This window comes from Oncorhynchus masou, chromosome 23 (genome assembly GCF_036934945.1).
Source record: "Oncorhynchus masou masou isolate Uvic2021 chromosome 23, UVic_Omas_1.1, whole genome shotgun sequence".
Classification (NCBI taxonomy): domain Eukaryota; kingdom Metazoa; phylum Chordata; class Actinopteri; order Salmoniformes; family Salmonidae; genus Oncorhynchus; species Oncorhynchus masou.
The window spans coordinates 16,753,539-16,769,533 of record NC_088234.1 but is presented as its reverse complement, the minus strand read 5'-3'; the positions used below and the strand labels follow the sequence as shown (position 1 = coordinate 16,769,533).

The window sequence follows — 15,995 nt, the reverse complement described above, 5'->3', positions numbered from 1 at the left end:
GGAGAGAGAGAGAGAGAGAGGGGCGGTGGGAGAGAGAGATAGAGGGGCGGTGGGAGAGAGAGATAGAGGGGCGGTGGGAGAGAGAGAGAGAGGGGCGGTGGGAGAGAGAGAGAGAGAGGGCGGTGGGAGAGAGAGAGAGAGAGGGGGGCGGTGGGAGAGAGAGAGAGAGAGGGGCGGTGGGAGAGAGAGATAGAGGGGCGGTGGGAGAGAGAGATAGAGGGGGCGGTGGGAGAGAGAGATAGAGGGGCGGTGGGGAGAGAGAGATAGAGGGGCGGTGGGAGAGAGAGAGAGAGAGGGGCGGTGGGAGAGAGAGAGAGAGGGGCGGTGGGAGAGAGAGAGAGAGGGGCGGTGGGGAGAGAGAGAGAGGGGCGGTGGGAGAGAGAGATAGAGGGGCGGTGGGAGAGAGAGATAGAGGGGCGGTGGGAGAGAGAGATAGAGGGGCGGTGGGAGAGAGAGAGAGAGGGGCGGTGGGAGAGAGAGAGAGAGGGGCGGTGGGAGAGAGAGATAGAGGGGCGGTGGAGGAGTAAGGAGGCGGAGCGTCGTTGTTGAGGACTCCAGTGAGTGGAGGGAGGCCGGCCATTGATTTTACGGTTGGAAAGCAAAGAGCAAGAGGGTTTTGAATGAATGAAAAACTAATCGAATCCTAGTTATCCAGAAAGACAGAGGGTAACCGTTTCCATACTAGGACACAGAAACCAAAATAAAAACTGTGGCTTAAGGGACCTTGTAGCGGATTTTCGCAAGTTTGGATAGGGGAGCGAGCGTTTGTCCCATACCCGGCGGCATTGTTTTGCCGTTAAACGGAACCACAGAACAAAAGCGCAATATATTTTGACTTCGCATAACTGCGAAATTGAATTTATATAATTTACCTGATATAACATACACTTGGATTTTCTCAATGAATTTTATTATGCGATTATTAATGCAACACAAAAGCTTTGGGTATCATGTGGAGCGTTTAACTGTCTTGCGCACCCCTCGGTGATGAATGTCCGTATTCACACACTCAGCGGGGCTCCCAGCGAAGAACAGATGCAGAAACCGAGAATGGGATGCGTCTCATGTCTTTTGTATAGCCTGGATGATTTTCAGTTGAGAAAAGGATATCGTATTTGAAGAGCGATTAAGTTACATACCCTTCGTCCCTGGAAGGTGCAGTTGGGAAGGAAACTGAATGTGGATATGTGTACATCCCAGCCGCCTGATTTGAATCACTGTTTGGGATTTTCTTTGTGTCGAGATTTTTTGGCTACAATTCCCTTTTTACCAATTTGGGTAGCACATTTGAAAATAAAGGTAAGCTTTCTGAACTGCTCGGAGTGTTTTTTTGTTAAAATTCATTAAAACATTTTCTTTCTCCTGCCAGGTTTGTCATTCACTGCCTCTAAAGCACTCAGAGACCGTTAATATTTCAATTCAAATCCTTGAATTGCTGGCTGGTTGTTTATGATTAATGAAGTGGCATTGATGGAAAGGACAATTGGCCAATTTATTTGCATATTTAATTATAACTTCATCCGTCGACATTGTTTTACAGGTAATGCGCCAATCTGGCTTGATTTGCAGTTCTGTCAGAAAGTAATGTCAGATTTGAATCTCATGAGTTTGAATTGCATGTCTCCAGGCAACAACATTAAGTTTTCCACCCAAATTGCACTTTTACCTACGTGTGCCAAATATGCGCACATGTATAAAACTGGTTTAGAGTAGTTTGTTGATGAATGCAGCATGCTGTGGTTTTCCAACCAGACTCAATGTAGCCTAGTCCCCTAAAATCTGTATCGACAACCCACATCTCCGTGCTGCTGCATGGGCGTGAGACTTGATACATTATTTCAAGACGAGGTTTGACATGTCGCCTCGTATTAACCTTTACCGAGAAACGTAATATTTTGGGTAAACACCAATAATACGTTTACAGTAAAATAGGCTATTCTCACCCTTTCGTAATTCCTCCGTGTCTGAGTTGCATGCGGCTCATTGTGTCAACCAGCGGAATGAGCCGGTGCGTAATGGATAGGCCCCATGAAGCCTGTGGGTCGATTAATTTAGTTATTCTGTGCCGAGGCGGCGCCACCCCCCAGATCCCAACTACCTCACCGAGGCTTTCATCGAGGCCTGTGGAAGGGATGGGATGGGAGCCGCAGGCATTCAGACACAGCAGTGCCACAAGCATTTCGCTACACTCGCATTAACATCTGCTAACCATGTGTATGTGACAAATAAAATTTGATTTGATTTGACTGTAGAACTTTTAAAGCCTATTACACACACAAAAAAGCTGGTTTGTTTGGTTGACCTAACTGCTGGGTTGCAGGTGTTGGGTCACTTAGTTGGGTTGTTTTCTTTAAAAAAAACTGCTAGGTTATTGAGAGACGACCCAGCAGGTCAGATCAGTTGATTGGAGGCCTAATTTAGTAGGGGCGTGGCTTTCAGATAGTTATTTTTAGCCACCCATGAGACTAAATGTCATTCCTGTTCATCTGTTCTGTTGTATAGTTATCATATGCTAAGGTTGAACATTTACATTTTTAATGATCCTTACAGAACTGTATGAATTCCCTAAAAGCCTATTGTTGGGATACAGTAAGGTGGTGTACCATAATGTGTAAAATAATAATAAAGTCTGCATTTGCACTATGTAAACTTAACATGATGAACGGGAATTACATTTTACTCTCATGGGTGACCGATAAGATCTTGCTGAAAGACACAACCCTAATATATCACGCCTCCTGAACAGAACCTAAGGGTTATATTAAAAAAGACCCAGCTGCTAGGTCAACCCAGCATGAGAGTAAAAATACCCAACTGAAGGTCAAATGAACCCATGTTTGGGTAATTCCAATGCAACCCAGCTGGCTGGGTCAAAATAACATGTTTTGTCTACTATTTAACCAGTGCTGGGTTACCAAATAACCCACATTGGGTTGTTTTTAGCCCATAAAACAATCTTGAAGTGTTTTGAAGTCACAGGTGGTATCTGTTAGGGTTTCAGATGGAACACTCAGAGCATTTGTGTGTTGCCTAAATCAGGAACCTACAGTCAAATGGTTGCAGAGAGCTGGAACACACACACACAGCCTACAACACACAATATTCCACGCTCACTAGTCCCACAAACTTGTGGTTGGGTTCTAGACTTGTGTTGTTGCATTAATACGGCAGGTATTAGTGGTTAGAGCGTTGGACTAGTAACCGAAAGGTTGCAAGATCGAATCCCCGAGCTGACAAGGTAAAAATCTGTCGTTCTGCCCCTGAACAAGGCAGTTAACCCACTGTTCCTAGGCCCTCATTGAAAATAAGAATTTGTTCTTAACTGACTTCCCAAGTTAAATAAAGGTAAAATGAAGGTGTTTGGTGTTAAATGGGTCAGAGGAAATGGAGAATAATAGTGCATGTAATATCCTCAATAGGCTACAACACACACACATCACAATAATACCTTGCTGCTTGGGAAGCAATGCCAGCCGCTCTAAACAGTTCAGAGGTTGAACTCTGATTGAACTCAGTAATGGTGCTCCAGGCATCCTCAAGTTATAATAACCTTTACGGCTGACATTACTATTAACTTACCCTCTGTTAGCAATGTTAATATCCCAATGTATAACTTCCTAGCATCCTTCTGTTTCTGAAGCTGTCTGTTGTGATTAGTTTGATTAGACCTATGGTTCCTGCTAGGTTCGTGTAGCTCAGTTCTTCTCAAAACAACCCTATTCCCCTGGGAGTGATACATGGCCACGTCTGTTTTTAGATGTGGGTTGCTGTCGCTTATAAGCATTTCATTCTTCTTCAGCGATTTCATTCAATGGTTAAAACGCCGGGGCACACAGTTGATTTTTCTGGGTAGGTGTTTCTGCAAAAGGCCTCACATTGTTCTTGTTGCTCTTCAAATGGTTTGGTCGTAACTCACATCATGCCTCTTAGGCCTCTACAAACCCTGTGTCGAATTCTAGCTAATGTCATTGGCATTTGTATGAATTGTGTGTGTGTGTGTTTTTAACCAGGGAGCTCATGTCTTACTCTCACATGAAACCTATTATGTGGTCCCATAAACAGTTGAGTGAATTGGAGTGAGAACGACAGAAATAGAGTGCAGAGGTGGTTATTCACTACACATTATCACATTAGGAATCAGTGCCTCTCTGACAAGAGAGAGACATACTGGTCCAGCTAAAATGGCATTGGAGATTGGTCTTTGCAGCACATTCTAGCGGAATCAAAATGGGAAAAAAGTGTCTCTGATCGAGTGCTTTTAGACGAAGAGGCAAGGGGGAGAGAGGGTGGGGAGTTGATAGTCAGGTCACCATGGCAACAAGCCCCCATCCCCTCACCCATTGTCTCTCATTCATCCCCATAGTAATAGCCAAGCTCTGTTGCCCCAGAGACCACAGGGGATGGTAGGGGAATGCAGTGTCTGTGTGTGTTTCTAGTGTGTGTGTGTGTGTGTGTGTGTGTGTGTGTGTAGTGCATGCACAAACAGGAATATGAAAGGCAGTAACAAGCTCCTGTCAGCTTGGTGAAACTAATTTGTTGCTGTTAAATGGTGTGTATTTTCCATCTGAACTGACGTATGAGGGGTAATATTGAGCTTGTACCACAGGGGGATACCATAGAGGTAAAACCTCTGAAGTCATTCCACAATTTCATCGTGAGGCTTCTTCAGCTTCGAGAAAGGACTTCATTTCAACTCTTATTCTAACCCAGCTCCCAATGATGGAACTTCCTTCCTTCCATGTGTGTCTTGTGACACAGGCTGTGAAATAATCCTAATTTATCGGACGAAAGCAAGCTGACAACTCACTGAGTTGTTTCATGACACTATCCCAGACAGACATTATTGTTTGGAATCCTATTTAAAGAGCGCTATATATCAAGGTTACATCCCTTTGAGCTCTGGTGTTTTCCACGACCTTCCCTTCAGTCCTGTTGTGACAGCCTGCCTATCTGATAGGACTACTAACATGGTAATAAAATACATTACATGGTAATAAAATGTTCATATTATGTCACTCAAGTCATAGACTGTTTCTCTGTTAACACACGGCAAGCGGTACCGGAGCGCCAAGTCTAGGACCAAAAGGCTCCTTAACAGCTTCTACCCCCAAGCCAAAAGACTGCTGAACAATTAATCATGATTACATTGACCCCCAATTTGTTTTGTACACTGCTGCTACTCGTTGTTTATTATCTATGCATAGCCACTTCACCCCTACCTACATGAACGAATGACCTAACCTGTACACCCGCACACTGAATCAGTACCGGTACCCCCTGTATATAGCCTCGTTATTGTGTTACTTTTTATAATTTTTTTACTTTTAGTTTATTTGGCAAATCTTTTCTTAACTCTTCTAGAACTGCACTGTTGGTAAAGGGCTTGTAAGTAATCATTTCCCGGTGAGGTCTACACTTGTTTTATTCAGTTTTACATCTCTTCCTCTCTTTCTCCCACTACTTTGCTCTCTTCCTCCCCCCTCTCTCGCCGCCTCCTCTCTCCCTTTGCTCTTCCTCTCCCTCCTGCCGTCAGGTCTGTCCTCCCCCTCTCCTCCGGCCTCCAAGATAGATTCCCTCAGGAGTAAGGTTGAGCTCCTCCGCCTGCCTCTGGCCCTCTCCTCCAAGTCCATCAGCCACCGCAAGAGTCAGCTGGGCGGAGCCGGGGAGCGCGGCACGGGGGGAGGAGGGACCCACAGGGGCAAACCCCGCCCACCGGCCTCCGACATGGACAACGAGTCACAGTATTCAGGCTACTCCTATAAGTCCTCGCACTCCCGCAGCTCCAGGAAGCACAGGTGGGTAACACATACATGATATATACACTGAGTGTAGCAGACATTAAGAACACCTGCACTTTCCATGATATAGACTTCCCAGGTGAAATCAATGATCCCTTATTGATGTCCCTGGTTAAATCCACTTCATCTACACTTATTGAAGGGGAGGAGGTTAAATAAGGAGTTTTAAGCCTTGAGATAATCGAGACATGGATTGTGTATGTGTGCCATTCAGAGGGTGAGACAAAAGATTGACGTGCTTTTGAACGGGTAGGTGCCAGGTTTGTGTCAAAACTGCAACGCTGCTGGGTTTTTTACAGCTCAACAGCATCCCGTGGTGAAAATGGTTCACCACCCAAAGGACATCCACCCAACTTGACACAACTGTGGGAAGCATTGGAGTCAACATGGGCCAGCATCCATGTGGAATGCTTTCAACGCCTTGTAGAGTCCATGCCCTGACGAATTGAGGCTGTTCTGAGGGAAAAGGGGGGGTGCAACTCAATATTAGGAATGTTTTGTACACTCTGTGTACTTATGCAGAACACACACTCAAACACATTCAGTCTCTTGTAAATCCACTTTAACTTGCGTGTGACCACATATCCTACGTTATAGAAGCTTTGAGTGTGTGGGATATTTTAGACGATGGGGTTTGGTTAACCTCTAGGAAGTAGGACCTGTTTTAGGGTTAACCCTTTGTCTCTGTGTGTGATGTTCAGGGATAGGCGGGACAGGCACCGCTCCAAAAGCAGAGACGGCAGTAGTCGTGGAGACAAGTCAGTCACCATCCAGGCCCCCGGAGAGCCTCTACTGGACACAGAGTCCACCCGTGGAGATGACAGGGTCAGAGTTCAGTCCTTTCCTACAATACATTTCCCATCACTACCCTGACCAATCTATCTGTCTGTATTCTGTCATCCTCCACCTTCACTTGACTTTCTCTCTGTCTCTCTCTAATCTGTCTCCTTCTCATTATCCTCTTGTCTCATTTGTTCAGGTAATATTTCCTCTCCCTAAGACCTCCAAACATATGCTCAAATAATCTCTCTCTCTTTCTCTCTCTCTCTACCTCTCTCTACTCCAGGACGATAACTGGGGTGAGACCACCACCGTGCAGACTGGCACGTCAGAACACAGCGTCTCTAATGAGGACTTGACCCGCGTCTCCAAGGAGCTTGAGGAGTCCTCCCCGTTGGAATGCCGTCGTTTCCTGGGCCCTGCGTTGGGCGCCGTCCTGGGCCTCTTCGCCCTGGTCACTCCCCTGGCCTTCCTGGCTCTGCCCCAGCTGCTGTGGCGTGAGTCCCTGGAGCCCTGCGGCACGCCCTGCGAGGGCCTCTACGTCTCACTGGCCTTCAAACTCCTGGTCCTCCTCATCTCCACCTGGGCTCTGTTCCTGCGCCCGCCGGGCGCCACCCTGCCCCGCCTCTACGTCTTCCGCTGCCTGCTGCTGGCGCTCGTCTTCCTGTTCGTGGCGTCCTACTGGCTGTTCTACGGCGTGCGCGTGCTGGAGCCCCGGGAGAGGGACTACAGGGGCATCGTGGGGTACGCCGCGTCGCTGGTGGACGCCCTGCTCTTCATCCAGTACCTGGCCCTGGTGCTGCTGGAGGTCAGACACCTGCAGCCTGCCTTCTGCCTCAAGATGGTGCGCACCACAGACGGGGCTAGTCGCTTCTACAACGTGGGACATCTCAGGTGGGTGTGTTTGTGACGTTTCATAAATGTTGTTTGTGCATGTGTAGTTTTTCATAAAGCATGGAATGTGAGTTTGTTCATGTGTGTGTTTTAGTGTGTTACTGTGGTTTTCCTGTATCTGCAGGTGCTATTTTTTGGGGTGTTAATTTGTGAGTTTCATACCATAATCTCAGCTTTGGTGTTAGTTTCAGAGACCGTTAGCATCATTCAGTCAGCTGAACTGAAACCTGCATTACCTCATCAGCCTGTTTGTTGGGGCTATTTGCATATGTGTGTCATTTGTATGGTGAGTGTTTAGGTTGCATCAAGCTATTTGGATGGCACTCATGAGTATGGTCCAATGGGAGAGGTTGTGTTTGCTCCACTAGCTATCTGCTTCCCACCCTAGTGGGTTTAGAGGGGTGCTGAAGCTGACAGGTGATCGATAATATCTGCAGTACCACATATGTCCTGTAGTCTGTGCTACAGGTGCCACTATTGAAGGTTAAATGTTTGTCTGATGTTTGAATATGTTGCAGAAGGGATAATTACGATGATGCTACTGATGATAATGGTGGTAATGTTGATGAGGATGATGTTGATCTTAGTGTTGATGATGATTAGAACGTATTCCATTTGGGTCTCCCGTGTGGCGCAGCGGTCTAAGGCACTACATCTCAGTGCTATAGGCGTCACTACAGACACCCTGGTTTGAATCCAGGCTGTATCACAGCCGGCCGTGATTGGGAGTCCCATAGGGTGGCGCACAGTTGTCCCGGTTTGGCCGGTGTAGGTCAAAAGAATAAGAATGTGTTATTAACTTACCTAGTTAAATTAATAAAACACATTTTGAAATAGTAATGGCAGGTCATTAAAGGTTCCCATGTGTCTCTCTCTCCAGTATCCAGAGAGCAGCAGTGTGGGTGCTGGACCAGTACTACAGTGATTTCCCAGTCTACAACCCTGCTCTCCTCAACCTGCCCAAGTCCATCCTCTCTAAGAAGACTTCTGGCTTCAAAGTCTACACTCTGGGAGAAGGTAAGACTCGACACTATCCTTCCTTCCTTCCTTCTCTCCTCATCTCCTCCTCTCACCCCTTTTTTCCCTCAGTCACTTTTCACCCCTGTCTTTATTGTCTTCCAATAGTGATACCATTTCTTTGCTCAATGAATAGCACATTTTTTTTATGTTGATTGCTTTTTTCTTGATCGTGATTTATCCTCCAGAGAACAGCACCAATAACTCGACAGGTCAGTCCAGAGCGATGATCGCTGCGGCGGCCCGCAGGAGAGACAACTCCCACAACGAGTATTACTACGAGGAGGCAGAGATGGAGCGCAGAGTCCGCAAGCGCAAGGCCAGGTGAGGAGAGGAGACACGCTGAGCTTGTCAGACAGGGGTGGCAGTACTTACAACTTGCCATTTATGCTTAAAAAGGCTGCCATAGGTGCCCCCAAGACAAGGCATACAGGAAGTGTATGCCAGTCTAAAACACATCCATAACACATGCCCTACCTCCTCCCAGGCTGGTGGTGGCGGTAGAGGAGGCTTTCACGCACATCAAGCGTCTCCAGGACGACGAGCCGGCCGCCTCATCCCCCAAACACCCCCGTGAGGTGATGGACCCCCGGGAGGCGGCTCAGGCCATCTTCGCCCCCATGGCCCGGGCCATGCAGAAGTATCTGAGGACCACGCGCCAGCAGCCCTATCACAGCATGGAGAGCATTATCAACCACCTGCAGTTCTGTATCACGCACAACATGACCCCCATGGTGAGCCACTACACCCTTAACCTGACCACTATTCCCTTAACATGACCCCCAAGGTGAGCCCCTAAACCCTTAATATAGCCCCTACACCCTTAATATACAGTGCCTTGCGAAAGTATTCGGCCCCCTTGAACTTTGCGACCTTTTGCCACATTTCAGGCTTCAAACATAAAGATATAAAACTGTATTTTTTTGTGAAGAATCAACAACAAGTGGGACACAATCATGAAGTGGAACGACATTTATTGGATATTTCAAACTTTTTTAACAAATCAAAAACTGAAAAATTGGGCGTGCAAATTTATTCAGCCCCCTTAAGTTAATACTTTGTAGCGCCACCTTTTGCTGCGATTACAGCTGTAAGTCGCTTGGGGTATGTCTCTATCAGTTTTGCACATCGAGAGACTAAAATTTTTTCCCATTCCTCCTTGCAAAACAGCTCGAGCTCAGTGAGGTTGGATGGAGAGCATTTGTGAACAGCAGTTTTCAGTTCTTTCCACAGATTCTCGATTGGATTCAGGTCTGGACTTTCATTTGGCCATTCTAACACCTGGATATGTTTATTTTTGAACCATTCCATTGTAGATTTTGCTTTATGTTTTGGATCATTGTCTTGTTGGAAGACAAATCTCCGTCCCAGTTTCAGGTCTTTTGCAGACTCCATCAGGTTTTCTTCCAGAATGGTCCTGTATTTGGCTCCATCCATCTTCCCATCAATTTTAACCATCTTCCCTGTCCCTGCTGAAGAAAAGCAGGCCCAAACCATGATGCTGCCACCACCATGTTTGACAGTGGGTATGGTGTGTTCATGGTGATGAGCTGTGTTGCTTTTACGCCCAACATAACATTTTGCATTGTTGCCAAAAAGTTCAATTTTGGTTTCATCTGACCAGAGCACCTTCTTCCACATGTTTGGTGTGTATCCCAGGTGGCTTGTGGCAAACTTTAAACGACACTTTTTATGGATATCTTTAAGAAATGGCTTTCTTCTTGCCACTCTTCCATAAACGCCAGATTTGTGATTGTTGTCCTATGGCCAGAGTCTCCCAGCTCAGCTGTAGATCTCTGCAGTTCATCCAGAGTGATCATGGGCCTCTTGGCTGCATCTCTGATCAGTCTTCTCCTTGTATGAGCTGAAAGTTTAGAGGGACGGCAAGGTCTTGGTAGATTTGCAGTGGTCTGATACTCCTTCCATTTCAATATTATCGCTTGCACAGTGCTCCTTGGGATGTTTAAAGCTGGGGAAATCTTTTTGTATCCAAATCTGGCTTTAAACTTCTTTACAACAGTATCTTGGACCTGCCTGGTGTGTTCCTTGTTCTTCATGATGCTCTCTGCGCTTTTAACGGACCTCTGAGACTATCACAGTGCAGGTGCATTTATACGGAGACTTGATTACACACAGGTGGATTGTATTTATCATCATTAGTCATTTAGGTCAACATTGGATCATTCAGAGATCCTCACTGAACTTCTAGAGAGAGTTTGCTGCACTGAAAGTAAAGGGGCTGAATAATTTTGCACACCCAATTTTTCAGTTTTTGATTTGTTAAAAAAGTTTGAAATATCCAATAAATGTCATTCCACTTCATGATTGTGTCGCACTTGTTGTTGATTCTTCACAAAAAATACAGTTTTATACCTTTATGTTTGAAGTCTGAAATGTGGCAAAAGGTCGCAAAGTTCAAGGGGGCCGAATACTTTCGCAAGGCACTGTAACCCCTACACACTTACAACATGGCCCCTTACAACATGGCCCCTTACAACATGGCCCCTTAGATTCATACACTCTTGATGTGGTCTCTATACCCTTGACATGACCACTAAAAATAACAGCCATACATGACCTAATATTCAACTTGAGGTATTCATGACCATAACGGGATAAGAATAAGCATGATTCGCTCGATGAATAATATCTAGCCTACTTAACATTCCCCTGAGAGAAAGTGAACCCATGGCTGTTGCCCCACTTTCGATATGACAAGATGTGGCACCCTGTCAGACTGTCTTATCTCATTCTCTCTGTGTGTTTCTTTCAGGCCTTTCTAGAGCGCTACCTCTCCCCAGGGCCTACCATGCAGTACCAACGGGAGAATGGTAGGGGGCGCCAGTGGACCCTGGTGAGCGAGGAGCCGGTGACGTCCGCCCTGCGCCCGGGTCTGGTTTTCTCCCTGCGCCGACTCGACTTCTCCCTGGTCGTCACTGTGGCGCCCCTCCCATTCCTCCACCTGGGGGAGGAGTTTATCGACCCCAAGAGTCACAAGTTCGTCATGAGGCTGCAGTCAGAGACCTCTGTGTAGGAATGGAGAGAAGACAAGAAATGAAAGGATAGAGGTGGGAGAAGAGATGATACGAGTGAGGAAAAGAGACTATGTTTCAAATTTGCTCAAAGCCCAACTCTCAGCGTTGACCTCTGCGAGAGAGGGAGAGAAGACACAAAGGTGAAGAAAGAAAGAAGGAGAGAATGTAGAGAGATAGAGAGAATATGAGATGGGGAAAGGAACAGAGAGTGTGACACATTTTCAATTTTACTCAGAGCCCAACTCTCTGGGTCCTCTCTTACTGTTTTTAACTGACCAATCAGACACTCCGCAATCCAATCAGACACTTCACCTAGACCTGAGTGTTGACACCATGTAAGCTTGATACTGTTACCAAGACTGTGCAGAGTCCTAGGGAGTTATTACACTTACACGGACCTTAATACAGCTCATAGCTCTGTTTATAACGATGTAATAACCACCTTATGTGATTTAAAGCCACCCCAAACCCTTTACGATGATGATGATGATGATGACTGTTCAACGCAACTCAATTGCTGTGTTTTCTCAAAATCCCCGGATTTTGGTTAGAAAAACCCATAGTAGACTTTCTTGGTTCTACATTCCACAGCATATATACGCACCCTATTCCCTGTATAGTGCGCTACATTTGTACCCTATTTTCTATGGGCCCTGGTCAAAAGTAGTGCACTATATAGGGAATGTAGGTTTATTTCAGACGCATCCTAGATGTAGCACTGTCTAGACAGCTATCTCTTTTCACACAAAGCAGTGGAAATGTATGTGGCGTCTGCCACCAAGGGCTGGAGGAGAGGCCTCTGTGGCCGTCCTGTTTAATTAACTGTGTGTGTTACTTTGTTACAGTCATTGGGACCTGTATGTTTGTCATTCCTTGGCAATAACTGCACTAAATTCACAACCCGCCTATTGAAGTTGATATTACTATGTTACTCAGGGGCGCAACCCCCCCCCCTCCACACACACACACACATTCTGAAATTGCATTTTGTGCTCCCCAGTTTTATCATTGGAATGTGATACAAAACGAGGCAGCGGTGTGCTTTAGGACCATGCGGACACCCCCGAGTGGTTGGATAGGCTGTTTGGAGTGTTTATCAGACCAAAAATTAACATAATAATAATTAGGTCCCCCCCACTTCTAATACCTAATTTGCGCCCCCGATGTTACTAACCAACAAGCTGATGGGCTGTTAAGCAGTATGGGCTCAACGAACAGATACATATGAATAGGAACACTTACATGTATGAAAAATAACTAGAAAAGTCAAGTTTCAAGTAAAAACTGTAGTTGCAAATCAGCTACTTACATCAACCAGTCAGGTGATTGAAATATCACTGAATAGACCAATAAACTGACTGTTATTTTCATTGGACTAAATCTGCTTACTGTGGGTTCTTCAAGAGACAGCTGACGAATGTTTTGGTGAAACACTAACCGGCTTTTCATTTTTTTTTAATAAGAAATACAATGTTTTTGTGACGTTAATGGATAATATTATGTTGGACTTTTTCTCTGTATTCCAGTGTTGGTTTTATAATGAAGGAGGAGGAACAGATACAAGAAAACAGAACCACTTGTCATGAGACCTTAATTTGTTTTTTTTTTGTGCCAAATCCCACTCTACTCCAGATACAGGGGCGCGTCCCAATAACATCTATTTTCTCCTGAAGTGTGCAATTTTTTACTACTGCCCACAAGTCTAAAAGCATTGGATTGGTAAAGGCATGGGCTAGAGGGAGATTCCACCATGTTTCATAGTCATCACATCGGTGAAGGGACGTGAACAAGTCAAGTGACATCTTTGAGGAAGGAGCGATACTTGGGACACAGCCATAGTGTACCACATGACTACTGTTCTGAACATGTCACCAAAACACAGAAGTACAAAATAATAAAAAACACAGTTGTCACAGGAGGTTGGTGGCACCTTATTTGGGAGGACGGGCTCATAGTAATGACTGGAATGGAATAGTATCGAAATCCTCAAACATGGTTTCCGTATTTGATACCTTTCCATTCTCTCCATTACAGCTGTTATTATGAGCCGTCCTCCCCTCAGCAGCCTCTTGTGTTGAGTGTGTGGTGTGACTAAGGTGTGACTAACTGGAAACATTGTGCTTGATGATTTGTTTCGATTCAATAGGTCCTGCACACACAATGGTTCTTGTCCTTTTTGGCGGCTAACAGCTACAGTAGTCTGTTGTGTTTGATCCTTTTTTTTTTTACATGTGTACGGTATGTTTATTAGACCTTCATTTCATTATGAACCCTGATGCATGTAGTTACATGACGTTTTGTAAAGTTACATTTTTTTTGTTGCTGCATTTTCTTTTGTTTCATTTCATGTCGAAGTCCCTAACCTTGTTTTTTAAGACTAATGTGATGTAAAGACATTTGCAGTTGAAGAAATGTTTTAATATTGGATCATTTTAGGACAAAATTGTTACAGCCTTTTTAATAAATGATCTCTCTTGATATGATGCTATGTGGCGTTGTTTAAAGACCCCTAACCCCCCCCCCCTCTCTGTCTCTCTCTTTCTCTGCCTGTTTCTCTCTCCCTCTCGCTCTTTCTTGCTCTCTCGCGCTCTATCACCATGTATTGTATGTTCTTAGTGAGAGCAGAGTTGACCTCAACGTTGTTTGGAACAGGAGGGAAGTTTCACGTCAGGAGAGAGACCCTACAGTCCACAGTGTCATGGAAGCTCTGCGTGGGTGTGTGTGGGGGCATGATTCATTTGCTGTTTAAATGTCAGTCAGTTCTGTGGAAAAAGGGGTGGAAACGAGAAGTGTTACACCGGTCACGCAGAAGATACTTACTTCCTCTACTCAAACACTTCACAATTCTGCTAATATTAATAGATAAATGGTCTTAAATAGTGTATCAACTGCTTCCACTGGGCCGTCATCATCTCTCTGTGAACATTTTCAGTGGTGTAAAGTACTTAAGTCAAAATATTTTTAAATACCACTTACAGTAAGTTGTTTTTGGGGGTATCTGTATTTTTTTCCTTCCTTGATACTCAACCAAAATACTTTTAGACTTTTATTCAAGTAGTATTTTACTGGGTGACTTTTACTTGAGCCATTTTCAATCAAGGTATCTTTACTGTTACTCAAGTAGGACAATTGTGTACTTTTTCCTCCACTGAACATTTTGCAGGTGCAAGTTGAACAGAAAATGACTGTGGTTAACTACTGTGAAATGGGGGGTTTCTGTTACACGCCTTGATAGGCTTGTAAGACGTGCCCTAGAATAGTTCTCAAATGAGCCTCTTTTTGTCTATGCTAGCCTCGTATTGGGATGATATTGATCATTATTTTCATAGTTCGAGTTCATGCTAAGGAATCATTTATTCACGAACTGTGTGCGCTACTTTTTTTGGCTTGTACACAATTCCCCATAATGACAAAGTCATGTTTTTAGATGTTTTGGCAAATGTATAAAACATTAAATACATAAGTATCTAATTTACATACAGTAAGTATTCACACCCATGAGTCAATACTTTGTAGAAGAACCTTTGCTGGCGATTACAGCTGTGAGTGTTTTGGGATTAGTCTCTAAAGCTTTGCACAGTTGAAATGTACAATATTTTCCCATTATTCTTTTTAAATTCTTCAAGCTATTTCAAGTTGATTTTTGATTATTGCTAGACATTTTTAAGTCTTGACATAGATTTTCAAAGCCGATTTAGGAAACAACAAGAAATGTACTAGACCATTGAATGTCATCTTTTAAAGCAACTCCACTGTAAATTTGGCCTTGTATTTTAGGTTGCGGTCCTGCTGCTCTGTGAATTTGTCTCCCAGTGTCTGTTGGAAAGCAGACTGAACCAGGTTTTCCTCTAGGACTGTGCCAGTGCTTATAGCTGTATTCCATTTCTTTTTATACTAAAAACTCCCTAGTTCTTGTCGATGACAAGCATACCCATAACATGATGCAGCCACCAGCATGCTTGAAAATATGAAGAGTGGTACTCAGTGATGTGTGGTGTTGGATTTGTCCCAAACATAACACTTTGTATTCAGAACGAAAATGTTATTTATTTGCCAAAGTTTTTGCAGTATTACTTAAGTGCCTTACTCAAACAGGATACATGTTTTCAAATATTTGTATTCTGTACAAGCTTCCTTCTTTTCACTGTCATTTAAGTTAGTATTGTGGAGTAACTACAATGTTGTTGATCCATCCTCAGTTTTCTTATTAAACTCTCTAACAGTTTTAAATCCCCATTGCCCTCATGATGAAATCCCTGAGCAGTTTCCTTCCTCTCCGGCAACTGACTTAGGAAGGACGCCTGTATCTTTGTCATGACTGGTTGTATATATACACCATTCAAAGCCAAATTAGTAACTTCACCTCAAAGGGATATTCAATGGCTGCATTTTATTTTGTTTTATTTTTAACACATCTACCAATTGGTGCCCTTCTTTGCGAGACATTGAAAAACCTTGCTGGTCTTTGTGC

General features: G+C 44.5%; 1 protein-coding gene across 1 annotated transcript; it reads left to right on the top strand.

Moving 5' to 3' along the window:
- The first annotated feature begins 1,209 nt into the window (after window positions 1-1,209).
- On the top strand, window positions 1,210-14,002 carry LOC135510450 (vang-like protein 2). Its single transcript, XM_064931385.1, has 8 exons — window positions 1,210-1,299; window positions 5,534-5,795; window positions 6,500-6,623; window positions 6,865-7,472; window positions 8,353-8,489; window positions 8,678-8,813; window positions 8,977-9,223; window positions 11,263-14,002. The coding sequence occupies exons 2-8, from the start codon at window positions 5,725-5,727 to the stop codon at window positions 11,521-11,523; spliced, it is 1,584 nt and encodes a 527-aa protein (XP_064787457.1). The 5' UTR covers window positions 1,210-1,299; window positions 5,534-5,724; the 3' UTR covers window positions 11,524-14,002.
- Window positions 14,003-15,995: the final 1,993 nt, after the last annotated feature.